The sequence below is a fragment of the Lissotriton vulgaris genome, chromosome 3_1 (assembly GCF_964263255.1).
Source record: "Lissotriton vulgaris chromosome 3_1, aLisVul1.2, whole genome shotgun sequence".
Lineage (NCBI taxonomy): Eukaryota > Metazoa > Chordata > Amphibia > Caudata > Salamandridae > Lissotriton > Lissotriton vulgaris.
Genome location: NC_141689.1, coordinates 891,220,681 through 891,247,917, shown reverse-complemented (window position 1 = coordinate 891,247,917; position 27,237 = coordinate 891,220,681). Strand labels below are relative to the sequence as shown.

The 27,237-nt window shown below is 48.4% G+C and overlaps 1 protein-coding gene across 4 annotated transcripts in view; it reads left to right on the top strand.

Moving 5' to 3' along the window:
• Positions 1-27,237, top strand: part of SMARCA2 (SWI/SNF related BAF chromatin remodeling complex subunit ATPase 2) — a 1,892,118-nt gene that overhangs the window by 1,663,013 nt on the left and 201,868 nt on the right. For all 4 annotated transcript variants that reach the window (XM_086961220.1, XM_086961218.1, XM_086961217.1 and 1 more), the window contains one exon: positions 25,347-25,448. In XM_086961220.1, coding sequence (XP_086817346.1) covers positions 25,347-25,448 — 102 coding nt within the window. The remainder of the gene's footprint in view (positions 1-25,346; positions 25,449-27,237) is intronic.

The following is a 27,237-nucleotide window of genomic DNA, read 5'->3' as shown; positions in this document are numbered from 1 at the left end:
ACTGTTCCCATGGGGCACAGGGTCAGAGCTGATTTGCATAAAGCCATTATCTGACCCAGGGTGGTGTGGAGTGCAAAAAACGATGGATTTAGGCCCAGATCCTTGTACTGGGGTGAATGTAAGACATTGATCTACATTCTGTCCATCAAATTGTTTTTTGTAATTTTCTCCCTGAGTGTACTGGGGTAGCTCAGACGTGGGTCCCAGAGCCTCCACACCACTGGAGTCAAGCTAGCCGGGCTGATGAGAGGTGTTACTTCGAAACCGGTCCGGTCCTCGGATGCTTGATTACGGTCTGGGAAAGATATGGCTGTTGTAGTTCGGACTGGACTGTTCCCATGGGGCACAGGGTCAGAGCTGATTTGCATAAAGCCATTATCTGACCCAGGGTGGTGTGGAGTGCAAAAAACGATGGATTTAGGCCCAGATCCTTGTACTGGGGTGAATGTAAGACATTGATCTACATTCTGTCCATCAAATTGTTTTTTGTAATTTTCTCCCTGAGTGTACTGGGGTAGCTCAGACGTGGGTCCCAGAGCCTCCACACCACTGGAGTCAAGCTAGCCGGGCTGATGAGAGGTGTTACCTCGAAACCGGTCCGGTCCTCGGATGCTTGATTCCGGTCTGGGAAAGATATGGCTGTTGTAGTTCGGACTGGACTGTTCCCGTGGGGCACAGGGTCAGAGCTGATTTGCATAAAGCCATTATCTGACCCAGGGTGGTGTGGCGTGCAAAAAACGATGGATTTAGGCCCAGATCCTTGTACTGGGGTGAATGTAAGACATTGATCTACATTCTGTCCATCAAATTGTTTTTTGTAATTTTCTCCCTGAGTGTACTGGGGTAGCTCAGACGTGGGTCCCAGAGCCTCCACACCACTGGAGTCAAGCTAGCCGGGCTGATGAGAGGTGTTACCTCGAAACCGGTCCGGTCCTCGGATGCTTGATTCCGGTCTGGGAAAGATATGGCTGTTGTAGTTCGGACTGGACTGTTCCCATGGGGCACAGGGTCAGAGCTGATTTGCATAAAGCCATTATCTGACCCAGGGTGGTGTGGAGTGCAAAAAACGATGGATTTAGGCCCAGATCCTTGTACTGGGGTGAATGTAAGACATTGATCTACATTCTGTCCATCAAATTAGCGCTTGGACGCCCCCGGGCAGCAATCGCGCTCTACAAATCGACATACAAATACAAAATACAAAATTGTTTTTTGTAATTTTCTCCCTGAGTGTACTGGGGTAGCTCAGACGTTGGTCCCAGAGCCTCCACACCACTGGAGTCAAGCTAGCCGGGCTGATGAGAGGTGTTACCTCGAAACCGGTCCGGTCCTCGGATGCTTGATTCCGGTCTGGGAAAGATATGGCTGTTGTAGTTCGGACTGGACTGTTCCCATGGGGCACAGGGTCAGAGCTGATTTGCATAAAGCCATTATCTGACCCAGGGTGGTGTGGAGTGCAAAAAACGATGGATTTAGGCCCAGATCCTTGTACTGGGGTGAATGTAAGACATTGATCTACATTCTGTCCATCAAATTGTTTTTTGTAATTATGTCACTCCGCTAGCCAGGATCGCAGAAGAAATGGGCCTCACAATCTATTCCTACGCGGATGACACGCAATTAGTGTTCTCCCTAACATCTACGGATAAATCCGGAATTTCTCCCCTGCGAGCTGGGCTTTTGAGAATGCCGAACTGGCTACACTCTAGGAAACTAAATTTAAATGGGGACAAAACGGAGCTGCTCGTTTTTGGCAATCAAAAGAATCTTTGGGGCCCGACTCATTGGCCGGCAGAAATGAGTGCATCCCCGGTTGCGGTTCAATCCGCGCGCAACCTTGGGGTAATAATTGATGACAAGTTATCTATGTGTGCCCATACAGCCAAAACGGCCTCAACCTGCTTTGTCATCCTCAAATGGCTGAGGAAAATACTGTGGCAACTACCAGATGGGGCACAGAGAACAGTATTACAGGCATTAGTCGGCTCCAGATTAGATTACAGAAATGTCTTATACTTAGGAGTTACTAAAAGTACCTTGACCCGACTCCAAGTTGTTCAGAATGCTGCGGCGAGACTGCTTCTCAATCTCCCAGGACGCACGAGCATGACAGAACACCTTAAGAAGTTACACTGGCTGAGGATCGCTAGCAGAGTAAAATTTAAGGCACTATGCTATATGTTTAAGATTAGCTCAGGGGAAGCACCAGAATACTTATGCAAGATTGCCAGGAAATATCTACCCTCCCGTAACCTTCGATCCATGAACCAGGCCAAATTTGCTGTTCCCAGATTCAACCGGGTGCGGGTGGGCGGACACTCATTTGCCCATTTGGCCCCAGCGTTGTGGAATTCACTCCCTCTCCAACTACGTTTGGAACCCTGCTACCTTCAATTTCGGAAGGGAGTTAAAACATGGTTGTTTGATCAATAGAGCTCACCCTCCGGTCTCTGAGTAGTACAGATCCAAGGCGCCGGGAAACCCTCAGGGTAGCTGTCACGCCATACAAATACAATAAATAAATAAAATTAAGTTACAAGTCCAGTCTGGCTCCAGGGACTATTCAGAAGGTGAGGAATTGTCTGGCTTGAGTCGGAGAGCCTTGGGCCCAGCTGGAGCTACTGGGCCCCAACCATAAGGATACATTAATTTGCAGTTGATGTCCCAGAACTTGTTCTACTATGTCTCTGCTAAATGGGACAAGTACAGCCCCTTCTGCGCTTGGCTATCTGGTTTGCGAAGACAAACAGTGACAGGCTTCTCAAGGTGTTAGTGTGTGGGTGTCCGAGCTCAGCAATCAACCAACAAACACAACAAATGTAAAGTCCAGCCCAGTGCTCATCTTTTCAGAAAAGAAAGTTCTTTAATCAGACACTTCCACCAAATACTACACAATTCAATGATCAGTGTTCAAGAGTGTGATCTCCTGAAGGCTCTACGCCGTTCCCTTAATCCATCCATTGCTTCCTTCCGGGTACAGGTTATCTCTCTCCCCCTGCCCCCCTTCCAATCTGTGGATTACCTACCTCCCTTTTGTGAAATGAGGAGTAGCGTTAGTAGGTATGAGGAGCTTAGGGAAGCCAGTGGACTGGACACCTTTCCATATGCTGGTATGCTCTCTCCACCTGCTGTGGCTATGAGGAGTGAGCGCCTTATGCTATGGTGGTGAAGAGGACAACAGGGGTCATTAACCTGGAGTTGCCGTTGGTGCAGGTCAAGACTAACCTCTTGACCGAAGTGCTTCAGCCTGGGGCTTCCTCATCCACACCCCTTTTGCCCTTCAATGAAGTACTGACTGATGTCCTACTAGGCACTTGGTCCACGCCTAGCACAGGGGCTCTTGTAAATGGGACAATAGCATGCTGCCATCTCCCTGCCCCAGGTGATCCAAGTTTTCTCAGCCAACATCCTACCCCTGAGAGTGTGGTAGTTCAAGCCTCAACAACCCATGGGATGTACGCTTCCACTCTCCCAGACAGGAAATCCAAGAGGCTGGACGCACTTGGGAAGATGTTTTCTTCTGCCAGCCTAACATTTCGGTCAGTGGACATCGCATGACTTTTGGGCTGTTTCTTGCATTTCTTATGGGAAACAGTTGCACGAGTGTTGCTACAGGTCCCGGAGGAGTCCCGGTGTGTGCTCTCCCATGCAGTGAGAGATGGGAGTGATGCAGCATAGTTCACAGTTTGGTGTGGTTTGAATACAACTGTATCGCTGGGCAGATTGGTTTAGTTGATGTTGGCCTTGCGGCACCGTGCCTGGCTGAGAACTTCTAGCTTTTCTGGGAATGTCCTGGCCAACCTGATGAACATGCCCTTCGATGGGACTCGTCTCTTCGGAGAGAAGGCAGAGACTGCCTTGGGTCTTTCAGTGACATCTCGCCCTCAGTCTGCTTTCGTGGCAATGAAAGGGGCTTTCAACCATGTCAGCCATACCCCACCCACTGTCATGCACGGACTTCCCAAGCTGTGCAAGGACGTAGACACGGTGCAATCTCACCTCGTAGGAATGGTAGCCAGAAGTCGTCCACCACCAGCCCCCCAGCAGCTGCAGGCTCTAAGTTCTCCTAGTTTGGTTCTGCAAGACCATGGGTGTCCAGTTGGAGGTAGAATCCAATATCATCTCCTCCACTGGCAGTCCCTAACAACGGAAGAATGGGTCTTTCAGATCATTCTGAGGGGTTGTTCTCTCCCTTTCCAGTCTTTCCCTCGTCCTTTACCAACATCTCAAGAATGGCTAGTGGAGGATCATTTTATCTTGCTCCGAGAGGAAGTTACAGCTGTCCTGGCCAAGGGGTCCCGATGTCAGAAATAGGCAGTCTTCTTTATGACCCAAGAATCTCCAAGCTACAGTAGCTCTCTAGCCACCTCTGAGTAGCTCACCTGTGTGCAGACCAGCTTATTCAAGTAGAAAGCTATTGCTTGCTTGAATTAATATACATATTTAAGAAAATGAGATTATACAACACTAATAATATTAGTAGCTCTAAATGCGTTTCATCAAATTTTAAGTAGCTCTCAGTACAGAAAAGGTTGGAGACCCCTGTATAACATCTACTTTCTGATACCCAAAAAAACAAAGGTCTTCGTCCTATTCTAGAACTCTGAACTGTCAATATCTTCCTCAAACTGGAGAAATTTAAGATAATCACTTTGGCGAAGGTCTTCTCTGCCCTAGACCAAGGAGACTAGCAGGTAGCGCTAGACTTCAAGGATTCATATTTTCACATACCCATCCTTCCTGCCCGCAGGTGTTACCTGTTCAAGGTTGGCCATGATTACTTTCAGTTCACTGTTCTACCCTGGGGCCTTACCAGCACCAATTGGGTTTTCACGAAGGTGATTGCAGGGGTTGCAGCTCATCTGCTCAAGTTAGGGGTGTAGGAAAGCAGGATCTGCTTCCATGGTTACCACCAGTTTTCTGCTGGTGTCAGTATGTTTGTTGGACTCGTCTGACTGGGATCCTCCTATTCAGGACCCCAGTCACTGTGTTTCCTCCCTAAATTTTACTATGGCAAGTACTTCTGTACCTCCACAATTGGCTACTGGTCTATGCTTGTAAGTCCCTAGTATATGGTACTAAGGTACCCAGGGCATAGGCACACCAGTGGTCTCCCATGGGCTGCAGCATGTTTTCTGCCTTCCATGAGAGACAACTCAAACTGTGACTACAGGCCTGCCATTGCAGCCTCTGTGAGTTTGTGCTTAAACCTCTCACAACAGATATGTTTCCTTGTATCTGAGGTCACTGCACGTAAAACCTATAAGTCACCCCTATGGCAGGCCTTTCAGTCCTGAAGGCAGGGTGTTTGGTTACAAGTGTGAGGGTCCCCCTGAATGAGCAGGACATCCCTTCAAATGCAAGAGTCGATTCTCCAGGTTTTGTAAGTGCGGCCAGCCATTTTTGATACATATAGTGACCCTCTGTCACTATGCGATAGCTATCTATGTATTGGCTGTGACGACCCTGGGCATGTTTAGTATCAAACATGTTGGAATCATACACCCACACCCAAACCGCCAAGTTGGAATTGTACACCAACACTGTTACCAGTGTTGGATGTATGATTCCATGCACTGGAGGCTCCTCCGGGAAGTCCCCAGTACTCCGCGTATTCGCTTGCCAGTGCCACTAGACTGCTTTGAAGGGGGCCTTTGGTGTTCTCCTTGCATACTCAAGTTTGAACCAGTTGAGAGAGCCCGAGGCACCCGCTTTGCCGTGAAAATGGACAAAGGACATGGGAGTATCCTCCACTTTGTCCAACCCCTCCCCTGCGAGGGACCCCTGAGTCGTCCTAACACCCTTACTAGGGTATTTAAGGGCTTACCTGTGGGTGACTCTTCAGATTCATCATGGGACAAGACTCAATCCTGAAAACACGTCCCTCTTCGACTGTCTGGACACTTGGACTTCGCTGGAATTTGCCTGGAACCAACACTGCATCAAGGAAGACTCTTGTTGCTCATGGTCTCGCTGTTCTGCAAGTTTTCTTCGTCGTTTGTGCTGTGCTTCTTTTCCAGTATCTTCAACAGAACTGTGGGCATCAAAGGACACCTAAAGTAAGCTCCCTTGGAGTGAAGGAGTCGCTCCCCTGCATCTGCAGTCACTGCAACAAAGCTGACCGGTCTGCTGCTCCTGACGTCCCACGGACGTTGAAAGGCTGAGCAACACAGGTTCTGGTTCTGCAACTCCCTCGAGGCCTGAAATGTCCTCTCTGCAATTTTGAGGCCAGTATCCCTCGTCGGAACCGCTAAGACCAAACCCCTGCGCACTGTGTTGACTTGCAGTTGCCAAGGCTTGTTGACTCTGCATTCCAGAGATCTTCGGGCTGCAAGAAGCTCCAGCCTCCATCATCTCTTCCTGCCAAGTACAGCGTCTTCACTGCATCCTCTGCACCGTGGGCCTTCCTTCTTGATGAGCTGCTCAAGGTCATCTTGCGAATCCTGTGCCATTGGCCTGTGATTCCTCCTGAGGGTCTTCCCCTGCTTCAGTGAGTTCCTCTGCTTGCTTGGGGCCTAGTCTGATTCTCCTGCTTGTGATGAGTCCCTTGCTACCCAGGCTTGTTGATGCTCCCACCAGACACCGACACCCTGGTTCTTGACTTCCGACGCCAGACAGCTTGTGCACGCCTCCTGGTCTTCCTCAGCATTGCCTGGTCCTCACAGCTTCAGAGACAAGGTCACTGTCAACTCTTCTTAACTGTCATCGATGGGCATTGCTCTTCCATGCCTCCCGGTCACTTCTGAGTGGCATAGACACTGCCCCCCTCTGCTTAGAGGTTCTTCACTCCAAGAATACACCCTTTGATTCCACCGGACTCTTGCACAGACTTATCCAGCGACATCTTTCCCGAAGACCTCCATTGTGATCTACAACGGTTTCTGATGTCACTTCGCAGCATTGCACCCAGCTTCCCTGGTATAGGTATCCTGGTTCTTGGGGTATCCACGTGTGGAGTGACTCTTCAACCTTCTGTCTTCCACAGGGTTTTTTCAGGGTCCACTGAGAAGGTTCCTACTTGAAAACTGCAACTTACCTGTTGACTTTTATTGGACATGCGGCCGTGTTTCCACTCTGCACACAGCGTCCGTGGGGTTCCTTGTGTCCTCAGCTCCTCTGAGTCTCCTGGTACAAGTCCCGACTTAATGTTATGTTATTCTCTCTTTTATAGCGCACAAATCACCGGGGGGCATCTCGGCGCTTTACTCTGGGTCACCTCATTGGCGGAGTTGTCGTGAAGCAGGAGTATGTTAAAACAGAAATGCTTTTAGGTGTTTCCGGAAAGTAAGATATGAAGGGATTTCTCGTAGCGATTGGGGGAGACTGTTCCAGTATTTAGGGGCGATGTACGAAAATGCCATGCCTCCTGATCGCTGTCGTCTAATACGGGGCACCTGAAGTAGCTGCAATGAGCCAGATCTTAACAGGCGAGATGGAGTGTATCTTGCTAGTCTGTCCTGGAGATACTGAGGGCCTTGACCCTGAAGTGCGCCGAAAGTGAGGCAACATATCTTGAAAAACAACCTTTGATTAATCGGCAGCCAATGCAGCTGACGTAGCAGTGGTCGAGAGGGGGTGCCTGCCGGCATATTCAGGACCAGCCTTGCTGCCCTGTTCTGAATGACCTGCAGTTTTTGCAGGGCTGTGGCTCCCACCTCAGCCAGCAAAGCGTTGCCATAATCCATACGGCTCATGACTAAGGCTTGAATTATGGTTCTCCGATGTTCCGTGGGGATAAAAGGCAGAATCTTTCGCAGTAGCCTCAATCTGTAGTAACATGCCCCTGATATTGCGGCCACCTGGTCATGCATGGACAGGGACTGGTTAAGTTTTATACCCAGATTGTTTACACATGGCTTTGGAATGGGAGGGGGGCCCAGTTGTGACGGCCACCACTCATTGGTCCAGACCGCTTCAGCCTTCCCGAAAAGCATGACTTCCGTCTTGCTAGGGTTAAGTTGTAAACAGTAGGAAATCATCCACTGGGCGATTGCCATGATCCCTTTAGCAAAGCTGATTCTGTCAGCTTCGGGATATTGGCCGATGTTAAAAAGCAGCTTTAGTGGCAGTTCGCATTCCACTTTCTTAGTAGATAATTTGGTCTCCCCCTATATTTTGTGCTTACTTACCTATTTGCAATTGGATTATTATTGTGTATTTGGGTTTATATTTCTGGGTAGGAGATATACCAATTTCTTAGTAAGAGATGTGTTATAAATAGACTTATGTTTATACATGCACTGTGATTCTTTTTAATTTAACTTCCACTACATGATTAATCTGGTTAAACACGCTGCTTAACACTCCTTCAAGATGAGCCTGAAGGCTGCTTTACCCAGCTACCACGTTTAGAGCTTTCAAAGGTTCTCAAAGACCACTAAAATCACCATAAGTGTTGCCTGGATTAGTGCAAGGTGCTTTACTTAAACCATATACTAAGCTAGCCTCCTAAAAGGGGTTTCAGTCTTCCCCTACCGCGACGACTGGCTGATGAAGGCATCCTCACTCCAGACTGTTGTTACCCACCTTCAGACTTCAGCAGACATCCTGCATTCGCTGGAGATTACTATAATTGTGCCAAAGTCACACTTTAATCCTTCTCAGATGCTCCCTTTCATCTAAGCTGTTCTGGGCACAGTGTAGTTTCTGGCTTATCCCAGCAGGCCTTAGCCAAGATCAAGATACTTGTTCTACAGCCCCGCCATACCGCCCAGCTAAGAACATACAAAAAGAGCCTTCTGAGACACGTAATCCAAGGCTGGTTCCATCAAAACTGAAACTCATCGACACAACAGTCTTCGGACCGAACGTCATCAAACCGAAGGTGATAAAGCCAAAGGGCGCCGAGCCGAAGGCTCCTGTTCCCTTAACACCTTCAAAGCCAAAAGCCGTCAAATCGACCTCGAAGCCAAAGACCGTCGAATCGACCTCGAAACCAAAGCCCGTCGACTCGAGCAAATCGGGTTAGAGTGGCGAAAAAGGAAAAAAGCCTGTTGACGAAGGCAAAAGGGCTACGCCCAAGGCGGTCGTCGAACCAAAACCGAAACCTAAGGTAGACCACACCAAATCGGTCGAGCCGAAGCCCATCGATCCAAACAGGGGCATCGAGCCAAGGACGCAGGCTCCGAAAACACCTCTACCACCTAAACAGGTTACCGAGCCGACAAAACCACTCGGTCCAAAAACTGTGGTGAAACCTGTAAAAGACGTCGGACCGACAAAACCTGATCCAGGCACCAAAAGCGGTTGAACCAAGTAAAGGCATCGAACCGAAAAAGGTCAAACCAAAAACTACGGTTCCAAGGCAAAAAACTGTGGAAGAGGAGATCATCCATCCAGACCCATCCACAGAAGATCAGTCAAAACTATATATTGACCAAAATACTGGGAAAGTGACTGTTTATAAAAGGAAGAAAACACCAGCGCCTAGTGAAGACTTTTCTAAAATTCCACTGAAAAAGAAGAGAGATTGTGCTACCTCTCCTATTCTTTTCCAACCTATCTCTCCAGCTATGCCTGCTACTCCATGTGAGAAGTTGGCCTGATATATAATGTTCACTATTCTAGTGAGCACTTTGTATCAGTCCAAACAACCCTTATTGATGATTGGTTGTAAGTCAACCTTATAGACCAGCTATCCTAGTAGCATGGATACGAGCAGTCTTCGGGCTAAACTCTAGAGGGCGTGTTAAGCCAGCTGTTATACCATCACATATACCCCTTGAACACCAAGTGAAAGGACACCACACAAGTGTTAAGAAAATAAACAGTGTATTTATTTAGATCACAACTGCTCTGTACTCTTTATGAGGACAGGGTACTAAGCACACAACAAAACTCTTACGAAAACACTATAAGTTGCACAATTTACACAAATGCCAGAGGGGCACGGAAAACCATATACTACAAAAGTGGAATGCGAAATTACTAGCAGGTAAGTACTAATCTCATAGGGTTTGGAATCGCTAGTACTGGCCTACTGAACATTCAGATTACTAGCAGGAGGCCTAGGGGACTCGGGTGCAGAGTGTGCACTCTCACGCAGGATGCGGGACAAAGTCTATGGATACTAGTAAATGCAAAGTTAGTGTTCTCGGGCGAACCCGACTAGGTAGGTCAAAAACAAAAGTGGATCTAGGCACTTAGAGAGTTGTTCTACGCTGGAGCACCGGGGTACTCGGTTTACCTAGCCCAGGGGCTGCGGCTGCATAGGGTTCAAGTGTCGTCGGAAACCCTCGTTGACGAACCAGGAGCCTGAAAGAAGAAGTTGCTGGCAGGCGACCAGTGAAGAAGTTCGAAGTGATCCAAGCCTGGATCGGAGATGGAAGACACCTGTAAGCAGAGGGGACCAAGTTCTGATTCACTAGCCAGTGATTAGATGGGCACCAGGATGGCACCGGATGGTAGTCACCTCGACCAGGTGAGTGGGCGACGCTGGGCTCTGCAGTCTCACGGACCAGGAGGCGTTGTCGGCGACCAGGATGGAGGTGCGAGCTGTCCCACGATGGTTGGTGCTGTCGACGTCGCTGGACCCAGGATTGGGGCAACAAGTCTTGGCAAATTCAAGCCCACGCGGTGGACTCAAAATGGCGTCTGGAGTGGACCAGGAGGGTCCGGGGTGCTCCTCTTTTGGAGGGGAGCAAGGGCCAGTCTGGAGCAACCAGACCAGCAGTGTTGATGTCGTCGTTCGTCGTCGGGAAGGCCACAAGCCAGCGGGCTAGTAGCCAGACAACGCGGTGAGCAGCAAAAAGCAGAAGGGCCCCACGCAGATCTGGTGGATGCTGGAGGGCTGAACTTCGGTGCTGGAGCTGCTCAGGGCTGGGGCTTCTCGGACCCCCAAAGCACTCACTCGAGGATCCCTCGGCGGTCGTGCTGGGCAAGAGTCGTGCAGTCTTGAAGATGGCCAGTCCCTCGAGGTCTCGTCGCACCCACGGATCTCAGCTGAGCTGACGATGTGGGTAGAGGTCAGAGGTGCCAGGGAAGCCGGGTCTCGTCGTGCTGGTCAGTCGGATTCCGGAGGAAGGACGTGCAGCAAACCGCAGTGTTCTTGGATGGTGCCTGCGGGTGCAGGGTGACTACTCCTTAGTCACAAGGGAGAAATCTTGAGAAGAAGTCGAGAGTTCCTTTCGTAGAAAGTAGTTTCAGGATTCAAAGAGGATCTAATTTGGAAAGGGGCCCGCTCCTATCTTTATACTAGGAAAAGGGGCTGGCACGCGACTAGGTCCTGCCCATGGGTGGGACCAGGAAGGGGGGTGGTTACACCCCTCTCCCATGCCGGACTTTCCCCAGCTCAGGGGCTGGTGTGCCCCTGGAACTGGTTCTAGCCGGCAGATGCATAGTGAGCACCGGGGTGCCACTTGCAGTCACCTTCCCCTAAAGCCCTGCCTACCCAGGATACACAAAACCCTGTCTGGGATGGTGCTAGCACCGCCCCTGACAGGAAACCCTTTGTCCAAGCTCCCCTCGCTGGAAGGACTCCCAGCTGAAGGGGGTCAGACTTGTGTCTGTGGTGGCAGCATCCATTTTGTGATGCTGAGGCTCGAGTTCACTTTAACCGGGGTTCACAGTTACATACATGTCGTGTCCCTCTAGAAGGGTGGAATGCTAACCCCGTCGCCAGAATTGGCGAGGCGTTAGTATTCCAATTCGTATGACACCTTACTCGACATGTTTTGATAAAGCGATATCAGAGATAGCATATAACCGCGAGGATTATAATGCACTTAAGAGTATATGGTATGCGTTATTATGGAAGAGCTATTAGGACTTGGATCCGCAAGCTGCAAACGGGCTCAGCTCATGCCAGAGCACCATCTCGCACGATTCCAAGCACTCTGCCTTCAGGATTGTCAAGGAGTGAGTGATAAGAATCTGTGTGTCCATTTTAGGGTTAGATATAGGTATACTATATCTAAAGCAAAGGGTGATTACGCCACCTTGCCCCAGCTGTCGTGCAGCCAGTTGTGTCAGATTTAGATGGCCAGCCAGGGGTGGCATAATAGATGCTGCAGCCCCTGGTAGGCCCTGGGTTCACCTATGCCCTGAGTTACAGGGTCTGATAAGGTGGCCCAGTACCAATTGGATAATGCACCTAAGGTACACGTGTCAATTTAGTGAGAGAACAGCAAGGCTGTGGGTCTGATTAGCAGGCCCACAGCCAGAGAAGTCGTAAACCAGTGAAGCAAAAAGCAAAAATCTGGGGTGATCATAGGTTTGCAGACCCTACTCTCCTACATGACCCCCCCCCCCCCCCCAAACCTTGGGACAATAAACTAACCTTGACCAGGTGAGTCTTCTTGCTCTAAGTGGAAATATCTGGAGAGCCCATCTGCATTACCATGATCAGTACCAGGTCTATGCTCCACTGTAAAATCCATCCCCTGTAGGGAAATGGACCACCTAAGCAGTTTGGGGTTTTCACCCTTCATCTGATTTAGCCACAAGAGGGGCTTATGGTCGGTCTGAATCTTGAAGTGAGTACCAAACAAGTATGGCCTCAGTTTCTTCAGGGCCCAAACCACAGCAAAGGCCTCCCTCTCAATAGCTGACCAATTCTTCTCTCTGGGGGGGGTCAGCCTTCTGCTTATAAAAGCAATGGGCTGGTCATGACCATCAAAATTCAGTTGAGATAGAACAGCTCCCACACCCAACTCAGAAGCATCTGTTTGGACAATGAATGGTTTGGAGTAGTCTGGACTCTTTAGGATAGGTGCTGTGCACATGGCCTGCTTTAGGTCATCGAATGCTTTTTGACAGCCTGCTGTCCACTGAACTTTCTTTGGCATCTTTTTACTTGTCAGTTCATTAAGTGGAGTCACAATTGATCCATAATTTCTGACAAATTTCCTATAGTAACCAGTCAGGCCCAAGAAAGCTCGAACCTGAGTCTGGGTGGTTGGAGGAGCCCAGTCCCTGATGGACTGTATCTTGCTCTCCAGTGGCTGAACCTGGCCTCCACCTACAAGGTGGCCCAGGTATACAACCTGTGTCTGCCCTATCTGGCACTTTGTGGCCTTGATAGTGAGACCTGCCTTCTGCAGAGCCTCTAACACTTTCCTCAGGTGGACCAGGTGATCCTCCCAGGTGGAACTAAAGACAGCTATATCATCAAGATATGCTGCACAGAAGTCATCCAGCCCAGTGAGAACTTGATTCACCAGCCTTTGGAAGGTGGCAGGTGCATTTTTCAGACCAAAGGGCATTACAACAAATTGATAATGCCCACCAGGGGTTGAAAATGCTGTCTTGGGTTTGGCATCCTCAGCTAACCTGATTTGCCAATACCCAGCTGTCAGGTCAAATGTACTTAAGTAGTTGGCAGAAGCCAATCTATCTATAAGCTCATCTGCCCTTGGTATTGGGTGGGCATCAGTCTTAGTGACTGCATTGAGGCCTCTGTAGTCTATGCAAAACCTCATCTCTTTCTTACCACCCTGGGTGTGAGGCTTTGGCACTAGAACGACTGGACTAGCCCAAGGGCTATCTGAGGGCTCAATGACTCCCAGCTCCAACATTTTCTGCACTTCTGTTTTGATGCAGTCTCTAACATGATTAGGCTGCCTGTAGATTTTACTCTTCACTGGCAGGCTGTCACCAGTGTCAACCTCATGGGTACACCAATTGGTTTCACTGGGTGTCAGAGAGAACATATGTCTGAAGGATTGAAGAACCTGTTTACAATCCTTCTGTTGATGGTCAGAGAGGCTGCCACAAAAGACAACACCATCTACTGATCCATCATCAGGATTCTGAGTGAGCAGGTCTGGGAGAGGGTCACTCTCTTCCTCCTGTCCCTCATCTGTGGCCATGAGCAAGCTCATGTCCTTCCTGTCAACATATGCTTTGAGCCTGTTCACATGGAGCACCCTGTGGGGGCTCCTGGGAGTTCCAAGGTCCACCAGGTAGGTGACCTCTCCCTTTTGCTCAAGGATTGTGTGGGGCCCAGACCATTTGTCTTTGAGTGCTGCTGGGGCCACTGGCTCCAACACCCACACCTTCTGTCCAGGCTTGTACACAGTCAGGACAGCCTTTTGGTCATGCCAAGCTTTTTGGAGTTCTTGGCTAGCCTCAAGGTTTTTGGAGGCCTTTTCCATATACTCAGCCATCCTGGAGCGGAGACCAAGTGCATAGTCCACTATGTTGGTTGCAGGTTTTTTGAGAGGTCTCTCCCATCCTTCCTTCACCAAACACAGGGGTCCTCTTACAGGATGCCCATACAGAAGTTCAAAAGGGCTGAAGCCAACCCCCTTCTGTGGGACCTCTCTGTAAGCAAACAAAAGGCAGGGGATCAGGACATCCCATCTACGCCTGAGCTTTTCAGGTAGTCCATGAATCATCCCTTTTAGGGTCCTGTTGAACCTTTCAACAAGCCCATTGCATTGTGGATGATAGGGTGTAGTGAACTTGTAGTTGACACCACATTCCTTCCACATAGCAGTCAAATATCCTGACATGAAGTTTGCACCTCTGTCAGAGACAACCTCCTTAGGGAAGCCCACTCTGGAGAACACTCCAACTAGGGCTCTTGCCACAACAGGTGCTGTAGTGGTCCTAAGGGGAATAGCTTCAGGATACCTGGTGGCATGGTCCACCACCACCAGTATAAACTTGTGCCCTGATGCTGTCTGGGGTTCCATTGGACCGACAATGTCAATCCCCACTCTTTCAAAGGGCACCCCCACCACAGGCATTGGTATAAGGGGGGCCTTTGTTGTGCCACCTGACTTACCACTGGCTTGGCAAGTGACACAGGAGCGACAAAACTCCTTGGTAACTTCATTCATATGAGGCCAGTGAAAGTGTGAGACAAGTCTGTCCCAAGTCTTTGTCTGGCCTAATTGTCCTGCTAAGGGAATCTCATGGGCCAAGGTAAGAAGGAAACCTCTCTGAGTCAAGGGGATAACCAGCCTCCTGGTTGCACCGGGTTTGGGGTCTCTTGCTTCAGTGTACAGGAGTCCATCATCCCAGTATACCTTGTGGGTACCTGTGGCGTTCCCTGCAGCCTCAGCTGCAGTCTGCTGTCTGAGGGGTTCAAGGGAAGGGCAGTCTAACTGTTCCTTCCCCAGGTCTTCTCTTGAGGGTCCCCCTGAGCCCAGAAACTCAACTTGATCAAGTTCAAATTCTTTAGGCTCAGTTTCCCTCAGTTCCTGTAGGTCAGCCTCCTCTGAGACTTGATCCTCAACCTGGGGCAAGGGGGAAGGCAATGCCTTAACCCTACTGCTCTTCTTCTTGGAAGGTGTCTGGTCCATTGTTCCAGGATCCAGCACCTGTTCAGTGGGGCATCTTCTGGCCTGTGACCTAGTCACAGCAAGCACATGTGCTGGCAAGCCTAACATTTCCATGTGAGTCCTCTGCTCCACTTCTGACCATAGGGATGACTCCAAATCATTGCCCAACAAACATTCAACTGGGAGGTCTGAACTAACAACAACCTTCTTTTGGCCACTTACCCCTCCCCAGGAGAAATCAACAATTGCCATACTATGGTGGGTAGTGACATTGCTGGCATTGGTCACTAGGTACTCTGGTCCTAGCATGATCTGTCCAGGGTCCACAAAGTTAGGTGTCACCATTGTGACACTGGCACAAGTGTCCCTATAGGCCTGAGCCATCGTGCCATTGATAAAAGGTGTCTGTCTGTATTTGCCCAAAGTATTGGGACTGGCATCAGGGGATATATCCACATCCCCTGTACAGACAAGGACAGCCTGAGTGAGTGTGCCAACTAAGTTGTCATACCCCTCAGAACCCAAGGTTAACCCAACTAATCCCTTGGGAGGTGCACTACCACTGCTGACTGTACTAGGGGGTGCAGTTGCCTTAGGGGCTGCAGTGGCAGGAGTTTGCCCTCCTTTCTTGGTGCACTCACTAAACCAGTGAGTTTTACTTTTACAGTATTGGCACCACCTTTTAGACTGGCCTTCTTGAGACTTCTTCTTCTGGGAAGCCTGACCCCCACCCTCTGGTTTGTTGGGGACCTGTCGAAGACTTCTGGTCATTTTGTTCACCTTTGGTATCTTTACCCTTCTGGTCTGCTTTCTTCTGACCGCCCTGGTTCTGCTTAACCCTTGTTCTGACCCATCTGTCTGCCTTCTTTCCCAATTCTTGGGGAGAGGTCAGATCTGAGTCAACAAGGTGCTGATGCAACAACTGGTTCTGACAATTGTTTAAAATCTGTTCCCTCATGATCAGATTGTACAATCCTGTATAATCAGTAACCTTACTGCCTAGCAACCAGCCCTCCAAAGCCTTAGTGGCACAATCTACAAAATCAGACTAATCCTGAGACTGAGTTTACTGGGTATCCCTGAACAGCAACCTGTACTGCTCAGTGGTTAGGCCAAACCCATCTATCAGTGTACTCTTCAGGACTTGGTAATTGTTAGCATCCTCAGCTCTAGTAGTGAGGAGCTTATCTCTACCTTTGCCTTCAAAGGAGAGCCACAAGACAGCTGCCCACTGACTCTGGGGGACACACTGGACAGTGCAGGCCCTCTCCAAATGAGTTATCTATTTGTGGATATCATCTCCTTGTTTAAAGGGGGGCACTATCTTACTCAGGTGTCTAGTGTCTAAACTCCTGTCTTTTTCTCTTGGGAGAATGCTGCCACCAGTGAGATCTAACCCACTTAACTTTTGCTCTCTAGCAAAGGCAAGCCTCTCTTTGGCCAGGGCAAGTTCTTCCCTTTCAATCCTCAGATTGGCTTCCCTCATCTTAGCTTCATGCTCCCTTCTCTTAGGGGAAGACATCCCTCTATGAGAAGAGGTCTGAGAGCCATTGGTTCAAATGGATCTGTTAGAGCCTCTGGATAGAGACCTAGCTTGTCCATTCCCAATGTTAAGTCTGCCTGAGAGTGGCCCTGGGGGTCCCCCAAATCCATTCTCATGCCTACTTAAGTTAGTCCTAGTGAGTCTACTGACTTCTACCTGACCTTTGTCTGCCTCATCCCCTGATAACTCCTCCTCCTCCTCCTCCTCAGCATCATCTGCTGCCTGGAGGTGGCGGTCAGGGTCACCAGTGGTTCCCTCTAAGGGGGGCATATTCCCATCTGGATGAGAAGGATCTGTGTTGGCAGACCTCCTTGCATCATAAGTCTCTAAGAGACCAATCAGAAAAGGAATGGTAGGGTTAGAACCCTGTTTTAGCTTCCTGGATGTACAGATTTGTCTCATCTCCTGGAAGCTAAGAGCAGCATATCTGGAAGGGACCTGTGGAGGGTCCACAACCACAAGAGGGGTCTCTGAAGACTCTCCGTGGTTAGACATGCTTCTAGTGTGGTGTAAGTGATGCACCTACCTACACTATTTGTTTGCCTACTGATCCCTTGCTAAGAGTTGTAGTCAAGGTGTGCTAAGCCTTGTTGAACTACAACAGCTGGTTCAGTAGAACTCAGAGTATTCTAAGCTAAGTTATATGTACCTTAATACTTATGTGATCTTTCACAATGATATTCTTAGGATACGTGTGGTAAAACAACAGCAAGCTCAAATCCCAACCGCTGCTCACCAATGTGAGAAGTTGGCCTGATATATAATGTTCACTATTCTAGTGAGCACTTTGTATCAGTCCAAACAACCCTTATTGATGATTGGTTGTAAGTCAACCTTATAGACCAGCTATCCTAGTAGCATGAATACGAGCAGTCTTCGGACTAAACTCTAGAGGGCGTGTTAAGCCAGCTGTTATACCATCACATATACCCCTTGAACACCAAGTGAAAGGACACCACACAAGTGTTATGAAAATAAACAGTGTATTTATTTAGATCACAACAGCCCTGTACTCTTTATGAGGACAGGGTACTAAGCACACAACAAAACTCTTACGAAAATACTATAAGTTGCACAATTTACACAAATGCCCGAGAGGCACGGAAAACCATATACTACAAAAGTGGAATGCGAAATTACTAGCAGGTAAGTACTAATCTCATAGGGTTTGGAATCGCTAGGACTGGCCTACTGAACCTTCAGATTACTAGCAGGAGGCCTAGGGGACTCGGGTGCAGAGTGTGCACTCTCACGCGGGATGCGGGACAAAGTCTATGGATACTAGTAAATGCAAAGTTAATGTTCTCGGGCGAACCCGACTAGGTAGGTCAAAAACAAAAGTGGGTCTAGGCACTTAGAGAGTTGTTCTACGCTGGAGCACCGGGGTACTCGGTTTACCTAGCCCAGGGGCTGCGGCTGCATAGGGTTCAAGTGTCGTCGGAAACCCTCGTTGACGAACCAGGAGCCTGAAAGAAGAAGTTGCTGGCAAGCGACCAGTGAAGAAGTTCGAAGTGATCCAAGCCTGGATCGGAGATGGAAGACACCTGTAAGCAGAGGGGACCAAGTTCTGAATCACTAGCCAGTGATTAGATGGGCACCAGGATGGCACCGGATGGAGTCACCTCGACCAGCTGAGTGGGCGACGCTGGGCTCTGCAGTCTCACGGACCAGGAGGCGTTGTCGGCGACCAGGATGGAGGTGCGAGCTGTCCCACGATGGTTGCTGCTGTCGACGTCGCTGGACCCAGGATTGGGGCAACAAGTCTTGGCAAATTCAAGCCCACGCGGTGGACTCAAAATGATGTCTGGAGTGGACCAGGAGGGTCCGGGGTGCTCCTCTTTTGGAGGGGAGCAAGGGCCAGTCTGGAGCAACCAGACCAGCAGTGTTGATGTCATCGTTCGTCGTCGGGAAGGCCACAAGCCAGCGGGCTAGTAGCCAGACAACGCGGTGAGCAGCAAAAAGCAGAAGGGCCCCACGCAGATCTGGTGGGTGCTGGAGGGCTGAACTTCGGTGCTGGAGCTGCTCAGGGCTGGGGCTTCTCGGACCCCCAAAGCACTCACTCGAGGATCCCTCGGCGGTCGTGCTGGGCAAGAGTCGTGCAGTCTTGAAGATGGCCGGTCCCTCGAGGTCTCGTCCCACCCACGGATCTCAGCTGAGCTGACGATGTGGGTAGAGGTCAGAGGTGCCAGGGAAGCCGGGTCTCGTCGTGCTGGTCAGTCGCATTCCGGAGGAAGGACGTGCAGCAAACCGCAGTGTTCTTGGATGGTGCCTGCGGGTGCAGGGTGACTACTCCTTAGTCACAAGGGAGAAATCTTGAGAAGAAGTCGAGAGTTCCTTTTGTAGAAAGTAGTTTCAGGATTCAAAGATGATCTAATTTGGAAGGGGGCCCACTCCTATCTTTATACTAGGAAAAGGGGCTGGCACGCGACTAGGTCCTGCCCATGGGTGGGACCAGGAAGGGGGGTGGTTACACCCCTCTCCCATGCCGGACTTTCCCCAGCTCAGGGGCTGGTGTGCCCCTGGAACTGGTTCTAGCCGGCAGATGCATAGTGAGCACCGCGGTGCCACTTGCAGTCACCTTCCCCTAAAGCCCTGCCTACCCAGGATACACAAAACCCTGTCTGGGATGGTGCTAGCACCGCCCCCGACAGGAAACCCTTTGTCCAAGCTCCCCTCGCTGGAAGGACTCCCAGCTGCAGGGGGTCAGACTTGTGTCTGTGGTGGCAGCATCCATTTTGTGATGCTGAGGCTCGAGTTAACTTTAACCGGGGTTCACAGTTACATACATGTCGTGTCCCTCTAGAAGGGTGGAATGCTAACCCCGTCGCCAGAATTGGCGAGGGGTTAGTATTCCAATTCGTATGACACCTTACTCGACATGTTTTGATAAAGCGATACCAGAGATAGCATATAACTAGAGAAGTGTGGCTCAGGGGTTAGAGGCGGCAGACCTGGAGCTTGAGTTCGGCCGTGGACCAGGGTTCAATTCCCCGCCTCGGCGGGTCTTGGGCTCAAAAATTCCACGGACTCGTTAATTCTCGCTCCGGTGCCTTCTCGACTCACGGGTTCACACTCTGCGACTCTGGGCAATAGCTTGCTTAATCTCCGCAACGGCCCCTCGCGGCGGGATGCCTGGCTTTCACCTTGTGGATACTCTGCCAGGGTTATCTCACAGGGGAATACCAGGACGGGTTCCCTAAGCAAGCGCGGAGATGCCCCAGGGTAAGTCATGCGCTATATAAGCTTCATTCATTTCATTTCATTTCATAACCGCGAGGATTATAATGCACTTAAGAGTATATGGTATGCGTTATTATGGAACAGCTATTAGGACTTGGTTCCGCAAGCTGCAAACGGGCTCATCTCATGCCAGAGCACCATCTCGCACGATTCCAAGCACTCTGCCTTCAGGATTGTCAAGGCCTGCCATAGGAGTGAGTGATAGGAATCTGTGTGTCCATTTTAGGGTTAGATATAGGTATACTATATCTAAAGCAAAGGGTGATTACGCCACCTTGCCCCAGCTGTCGTGCAGCCAGCTGTGTCAGATTTAGATGGGCAGCCAGGGGTGGCATAATACATGCTGCAGCCCCTGGTAGGCCCTGGGTTCACCTATGCCCTGATTTACACGGTCTGATAAGGTGGCCCAGTACCAATTGGATAATGCACCTAAGGTACACGTGTCAATTTAGTGAGAGAACAGCAAGGCTGTGGGTCTGATTAGCAGGCCCACAGCCAGAGAAGTCGTAAACCAGTGAAGCAAAAAGCAAAAATCTGGGGTGATCATAGGATTGCAGACCCTACTCTCCTACACTCCATACACACCATACTCACCTGCACACTCTGACTATAACCAAGATCAAGATCAGGATGCAGATGTGGGTTTTTAAGATCTACAAAACCCATATGTAGACCCCAATACACAACCATGGGGGGGGTGGAGGTGAGCCAGACAATGAGGGGGCTCTACCCATTACAGACCCTACAGTATTACCAGCTAAGCCATCACTCACAGAAGACACAGTGGCTTTTAACTCCTTAACAGACAGAGCTGCAAGCTACCATAATGTAGACATGCATTCTGATGCTATAGAAGAGGACTTTCTATTTGATACGCTGGCAACATCAGAAAGAAGTGTCAAAACTCTCCCCATGTTAAAGGGCGTCCTAAAGCACGCAAATGACATCTTCAAAGACACTGCTAGGGCATGTGTCATCAACCCTAGAATAGAGAAAAATTATAGGGCTGCACCAGTAGACCCTACATACATCAGGGGACAACTGCCTTTTGACTCATTGGTGGTATCCAACGCACGAAAGCGTGCGAATTCACGAACAACTGGAGAGTCTCCTCCTCCTGACAAAGAGTCTAAGATTTTAGAAGCATCAAGCAAAAGAGTAGCAGCTCAAGCCAATACACAGGCCTTGCTGGCCAGATACGGCAGAGCACACTATGATACTTTAGAAGGACTTCTCCAATACTTACCCGAGCCTTACAAAGAGCTTATACAAGATGAACTTATACAAGAGGGAAAGCTCATCACCAATGCCTCCATTAAGTGTGCTCTAGACGCGGCAGATACAGCTGCCAGATCTATTAACACAAGCGTACTGCTTAGAAGGCACGCATGGCTTCGCATATCTGGATTCAAAAATGAAGTACAGGCCACAATTCTTAACCAGCCTATAAATCCAGATTTCTTGTTTGGTCCAGCAGTTGACTCAATTATGGACAAAATGAAAAAGGACACAGAAACGGCAAAGTCCATGGGAGCCCTTCAGTCCCAACAACACAGAGGCTCCTTTCGTTGCTCAAGTTATAGAGGAGGAGCGCGAGGTAACACATCGCAGCAATCCTCCACTTACAAAACTAATACGCAATCCACATACAATAAAAACACGAACAGGGGTGGATACAGAGGAAATAACACTAAGGTCAGGGGTCGTGGAGGCAATGCCAATAGATCCTCTACTAACACCAGACAGTGACTTCTTGGCACTACCCCCAGACCATATAACACCGGTCGGGGGAAGTCTACAACAATTCCTGCCAGTCTGGTTAAACATCACTACTGACAGGTGGGTAAGGCAAATTATCCAACATGGCTATTGCCTAGAACTCACGTCAACACCACCCAACATACCACCCGTGCACCGTCCCATGTCGCAGGAACATATAACATTACTGCAGCAAGAGGTCATCAGTATGCTACAAAAGGGGGCCATAGAACCAGTCCCACTACAACACCAAGGAATGGGAGTATACTCACTATACTTCCTCATTCCGAAAAAGGACGGTTCACTCAGACCAATATTAGACCTCAGGCCCCTCAACCTGTAAATTCCGTCAGAGCACTTTCATGTGCTCACGCTCCAACAAGTCTTACCACTGGTTCGCCAGGGAGACTTCCTAGCAACTCTAGACCTCAAAGACGCATACTTTCATATACCAATACACCCTGCTCACAGAAAGTATCTAAGGTTTACTATTCAAGGACAGCACTACCAGTTCAAAGTCCTACCATTCGGTCGAACAACAGCTCCACGGGTGTTCACCAAATGCCTAGCAACAGTGGCGGCACATCTCAGGAGACAACACATTCATGTGTACCCATATCTGGACGATTGGCTAATACAAGCGCCATCAGTCCAGCAATGTGCCAGCCACATGTCAAAGACTATTCATCTCCTGCACAAACTAGGCTTCTCGCTAAACTTCCCGAAGTCGCACCTGCAACCCTCCCACGTCCAACAGTACCTGGGAGCAACAATAGATACACTAGCAGCATAGGCATATCCAAACGCAGCACGGATAAACGGAATGCAAACGTTAATCCAAAGGTTCAGAATCCAATTCTCATTACCAGCTCGAGTGTTTATGCAACTCATAGGCATGATGGCCTTGTGCATATTCATAGTCCCTCATGCCAGGTTACACATGCGTCCGCTTCAGGATTGCCTAGCAAGGCAGTGGAACCAGGCTCAAGGGCAATTACAGGACCTAGTGTTGGTGACCAGTCGAGCATACAACTCTCTGCATTGGTGGAATCCACAAAACCTTTGCAAAGGGCGACTGTTCCAAGAGCCTGTCCCACAAATAGTGATGACAGCGGACGCATCCCTGCTAGGCTGGGGAGCCCATGTCCTGAATTACACAGTTCAGGGACTATGGACTATACAACAGAAAAAAATGCACATCAACCTTCTGGAGTTGACGGCGTCTTTCTAGCCCTAAAAGCATTAAAAAACACTTATGCAACAAGACTGTGTTGATCCGGACGAACAACATGACAGCTATGTATTATATTAAAAAACAAGGAGGAACACACTCCCCACAGCTGTCGCACCTAGATCAAAGCATGTGGAAATGGGCCATTCAGAGGAACATGTTTCTCATGGCAGAACACCTACCAGGCAAGTACAATCAAATAGCCGACCTGCTCACCAGGCACAGTCAGCAGATGCACGAATGGGAGATTCACCCCAATGTGCTCCAACCATTCTTCCAGCAGTGGGGACAACCGGAGATAGATCTGTTTGCCGCAAGCGAAAACGCAAAATGCCAGTACTTAGCCGCCAGGTTCCCACATCCGCAGTCGCAAGGCAATGCGATATGGATGAACTGGTCAGGCAAATTTGCGTACGCTTTTCCCCCAGCTCCATTAATACCGCTAGTGGCACGCAAAATGCGCCAACATTCGCTGACGCTAATCCTAGTTGCTCCCACATGGGCGAGGCAACCATGGTACACGACGTTCCTAGAACTGTCAGTGGTGCCTCATCAAAGACTGCGACTAACACCCAGTCTTCTAACTCAGAACCATGGCGAAATCCAACACCCAGACCCGCAACAGCTGAGCCTAGCGATCTGGCTCCTGAAATCCTACAGTTTGGATACCTAAACTTGCCTCCAGACTGCATGAATATTATCAAAGAGGCAAGAAGACCCACTACCAGAGCATGTTATGCAGTTAAGTGGAAACGCTTTGTCATTTACTGCAGTAACAACGACATAAACCCATTAGACGCTTCAACACAAAACATCATTTGCTATCTCTTGCACCTACAACGTTGCAATTTAGCCTATTCATCCATCAGGATACATCTAGCTGCGTTAGAAGCATATCTCCAAAACAGGCAAAACCTTTCACTATTTAGAGTGCCAGCAATTAAAGCATTTATAGAGGGACTTAAAGGAGTAATTCCCCCAAGGCACCCACCTTCACCAGTCTGGAATCTAAACATTGTTTTAACCAGACTTATGGGACCATCTTTTGAACCACTACACTCATGGGAACTAAAATTTCTTACTTGGAAGGTGGCTTTCCTTATTGCCATTACTTCACTTAGAAGAGTTAGTGAGCTGCAAGCCCTAACTATTCAAGAGCCATTCATTCAAGTACATGCGAATAGAGTAGTTCTCAGAACGAACCCTAAATTCATGCCAAAAGTGGTATCCCATTTTCATATAAATCAAACAATAGACCTGCCAGTGTTCTTTCAAACCCCACATACAGTTGCTGAGAGGGCCTTGCATACTCTAGATGTCAAAAGAGCTCTGCTTTACTATATAGATAGAACTAAGGCATTTCGAAAGGCAAAACAGTTGTTTGTTGCTTTCTCACCACAACACAAAGGCAACCCTATTTCAGATCGTTAAGTGCATTCAGATATGTTACTTAAAGGCAAAATGCACCTTAACAATTCCCCCTAGGGCGCATTCTACACACAAGCTAGGGGCATCCATGGCTTTCCTAGGAAATATTCCTTTACACGAACTTTGTAGAGCAGCCACATGGACAACCATACATACATTTATAAAACACTACTGTGTAAATGTACATTCCAAACAGCAAGCTGCTGTAGGACAGGCTGTTCTCAAAACTCTTTTTCAGACTGCTGCAGCTGGCACAGTCAGCCACCGCTAGCGGAGATACTGCTATACATTCTATGCACAGATATGAATTCAGCAGCCCACATGCCTCGAACGGAATATGCTACTTACCAGTATGCATCTGTTCTTGGCATGTAGGGCTGCTGACATTCATATCACCCACCCGCCTCCCCGGTGCCTGTCGCAGCTGTAGCATTCACTTTTTGCATGGACATCTCTTACTGTACTATACTCCATCTCTGCCACAATGGCGAAAAACAATCTGAGCATGGAGAGGATGCCCATGCGCACTGTAGTGGAGGAGCCACCTATCTCGTGATACTTCAAAGACTCTTCCAGGACAACAATGTGCAATCATCCGGACCCAACACTAGGCGGCGATCTATGCACCGATATGAATGTCAGCAGCCATACATGCCAAGAACAGATGCATACTGGTAAGCAGCATATTCCTGCGATATCCTGGGGAAAATGTAAATAGTGACGATCTAGGACACTCACTAAACTGTTATCTAACTTTGCAAGATACATTTAAGTCGTTAATCAGAAATTTTTATTGCAGGTAACCCCATATTTTATGGCTTATTGCATACTTTTCTCTTCTTGATAAAGCCACTCTTACATTATACTGCTTTATTACTCAACTCATGTTAACCATATGTAATTATCTCTGCATTTTCAGGAAAGAATCCGAAACCATAAATATCGAAGTGTTGGTGATCTTGAAAAAGATGTGATGTTGCTCTGCCATAATGCTCAAACGTTCAACTTGGAGGGATCCCAGGTGTGGTTTACTACTTTTTAATGGTTTGTTCTCTCTGTTTGTTTCATTGTAATTAATATCCCAACAAACTAGTTGAAACAAAGCTCAAATAATGTTTACCTTTACAGAAGTTCAAACTTCAGATTAGGACTTTGTTTTTTTGCAACCCAAAACTAAGCAGATTACATTTTCCCAGATGTCTTGCCTTGATTTGTGTGAAGTGTTACTAAATAATGGAGAAAAAAAAATTCTCTTCTCAGTTTTAAGCGACATGTTAAGGATAAAAATTGAGTACATTGTTGGGTGAGAAGCGACTGAGCATTTGTCAGTAGTTGAGGGTCTCAGTGCATCAAGCATTTGCTAGGAAAGCATTGTATATTCAAATGGATGTTGTCTTTATGTGAAACAAAAAGAAATATCTTAGCACCGGAGTCCAAGGTTTCTTTTTTCTTTAAAATAACAATGAGCCTGGTTTTACCCTTTGCAGATTTTTGGGATGTTCTATATTCTGTCAACGTTTTTTTCTTCTAAATGATTGTGTATCCTAAGGGAATCTCCCTTCTCTGAGATGAAATGCATGGGAGGCTGCAACCACTTGGTAATGAGCATAGCAAAGCCAATCTTGTCTTGTTTGTGGTTCACTAATGGGTTGTCAAATGCTGAAGGAATATCTGTCTATATTCTACAGAACAGTTACTTTCAATATATTTATAATGGGGGAACCAATCAGTGCTATGCACAACCTCTCAGGATAGTAATAGAGACTAGATTAATTTCCACATGTATGTTCATATTTTTTAAGTTCTTAATATTCATTTTAGTATCACTTTTGTGAATACACTGTCTTATAATATTATTTATGATGGATACTTCTAACCATATATTCCTCACCTTGTAGAAAGTGTGAGACTGGCCCTGGAGATTTCTCTCAGCATTCCTCCTGCGTGTCAGCAGGTGGTGTCTTGCACCTGCTGTCGACTTTGTCCCACTCTCAGAAGTAATGCCGAAGTCGCATCTAAGCAAAATTGCTATACATCACTTTGATTCTTTCCACGCCTTCAGATGTAGATTTTGGGCTCTCTCCCAATCAATTTACATAGTCTACGACAAACTCTTTCTTTTCAAAACTCTTTTTCCAGTGTGCAAGTGAAATCTTCCCACAAAAACTGACATGTTTTAAAGCTTCTATGGACTGTTAAGGAAGCATGTCTGGTCTAGGTTCTTCTCACAACTCCAAATTTTGTGGGGACTGCGCCCGGATGAACCCCACGACTTTCAAGACCACAAAGCTAAACTCAATGTCACCAAACATTGTCAAAATGGGGCATAAGGAAAGATCCCGGTTGAGGATGTAAACCTGTTATTGTAGAAGACGCACTCCTCCAAATTTTCAGGTAATTCCACGTTGAAGGAAAAGCATAAGAATACGAAGTGAGATTCGGCCATGTCCTTCCACTCAACCAGAGAAGTCACAGGAACGTCAATGTATCCTGGTCCCAGTCTCCTACAGAGGAACGGATTCAGCAGTTTGCCTCAATGCAATCCGAGTTTCCAGTTCCATCTGCGATGCCACAAAAAATAAGGACTTTCAAGTAGCAAATGTTGCAGATTTTCGCCACTACTTAGCCTCCTTTGGCGCACCTTCAGTCTCAAGGGTCCAAAGAGACTTCCATTCGAATTACCATTTGCATATCCACCCTCAACTCTACCTGGTAAGTTAAGCCCGCTTTGAGGACCGCTGTGACTTTGGAACCAACACCCAACCCGACTTAGACACTGGCGACACATTTGATACCACCGACTCCCAAGA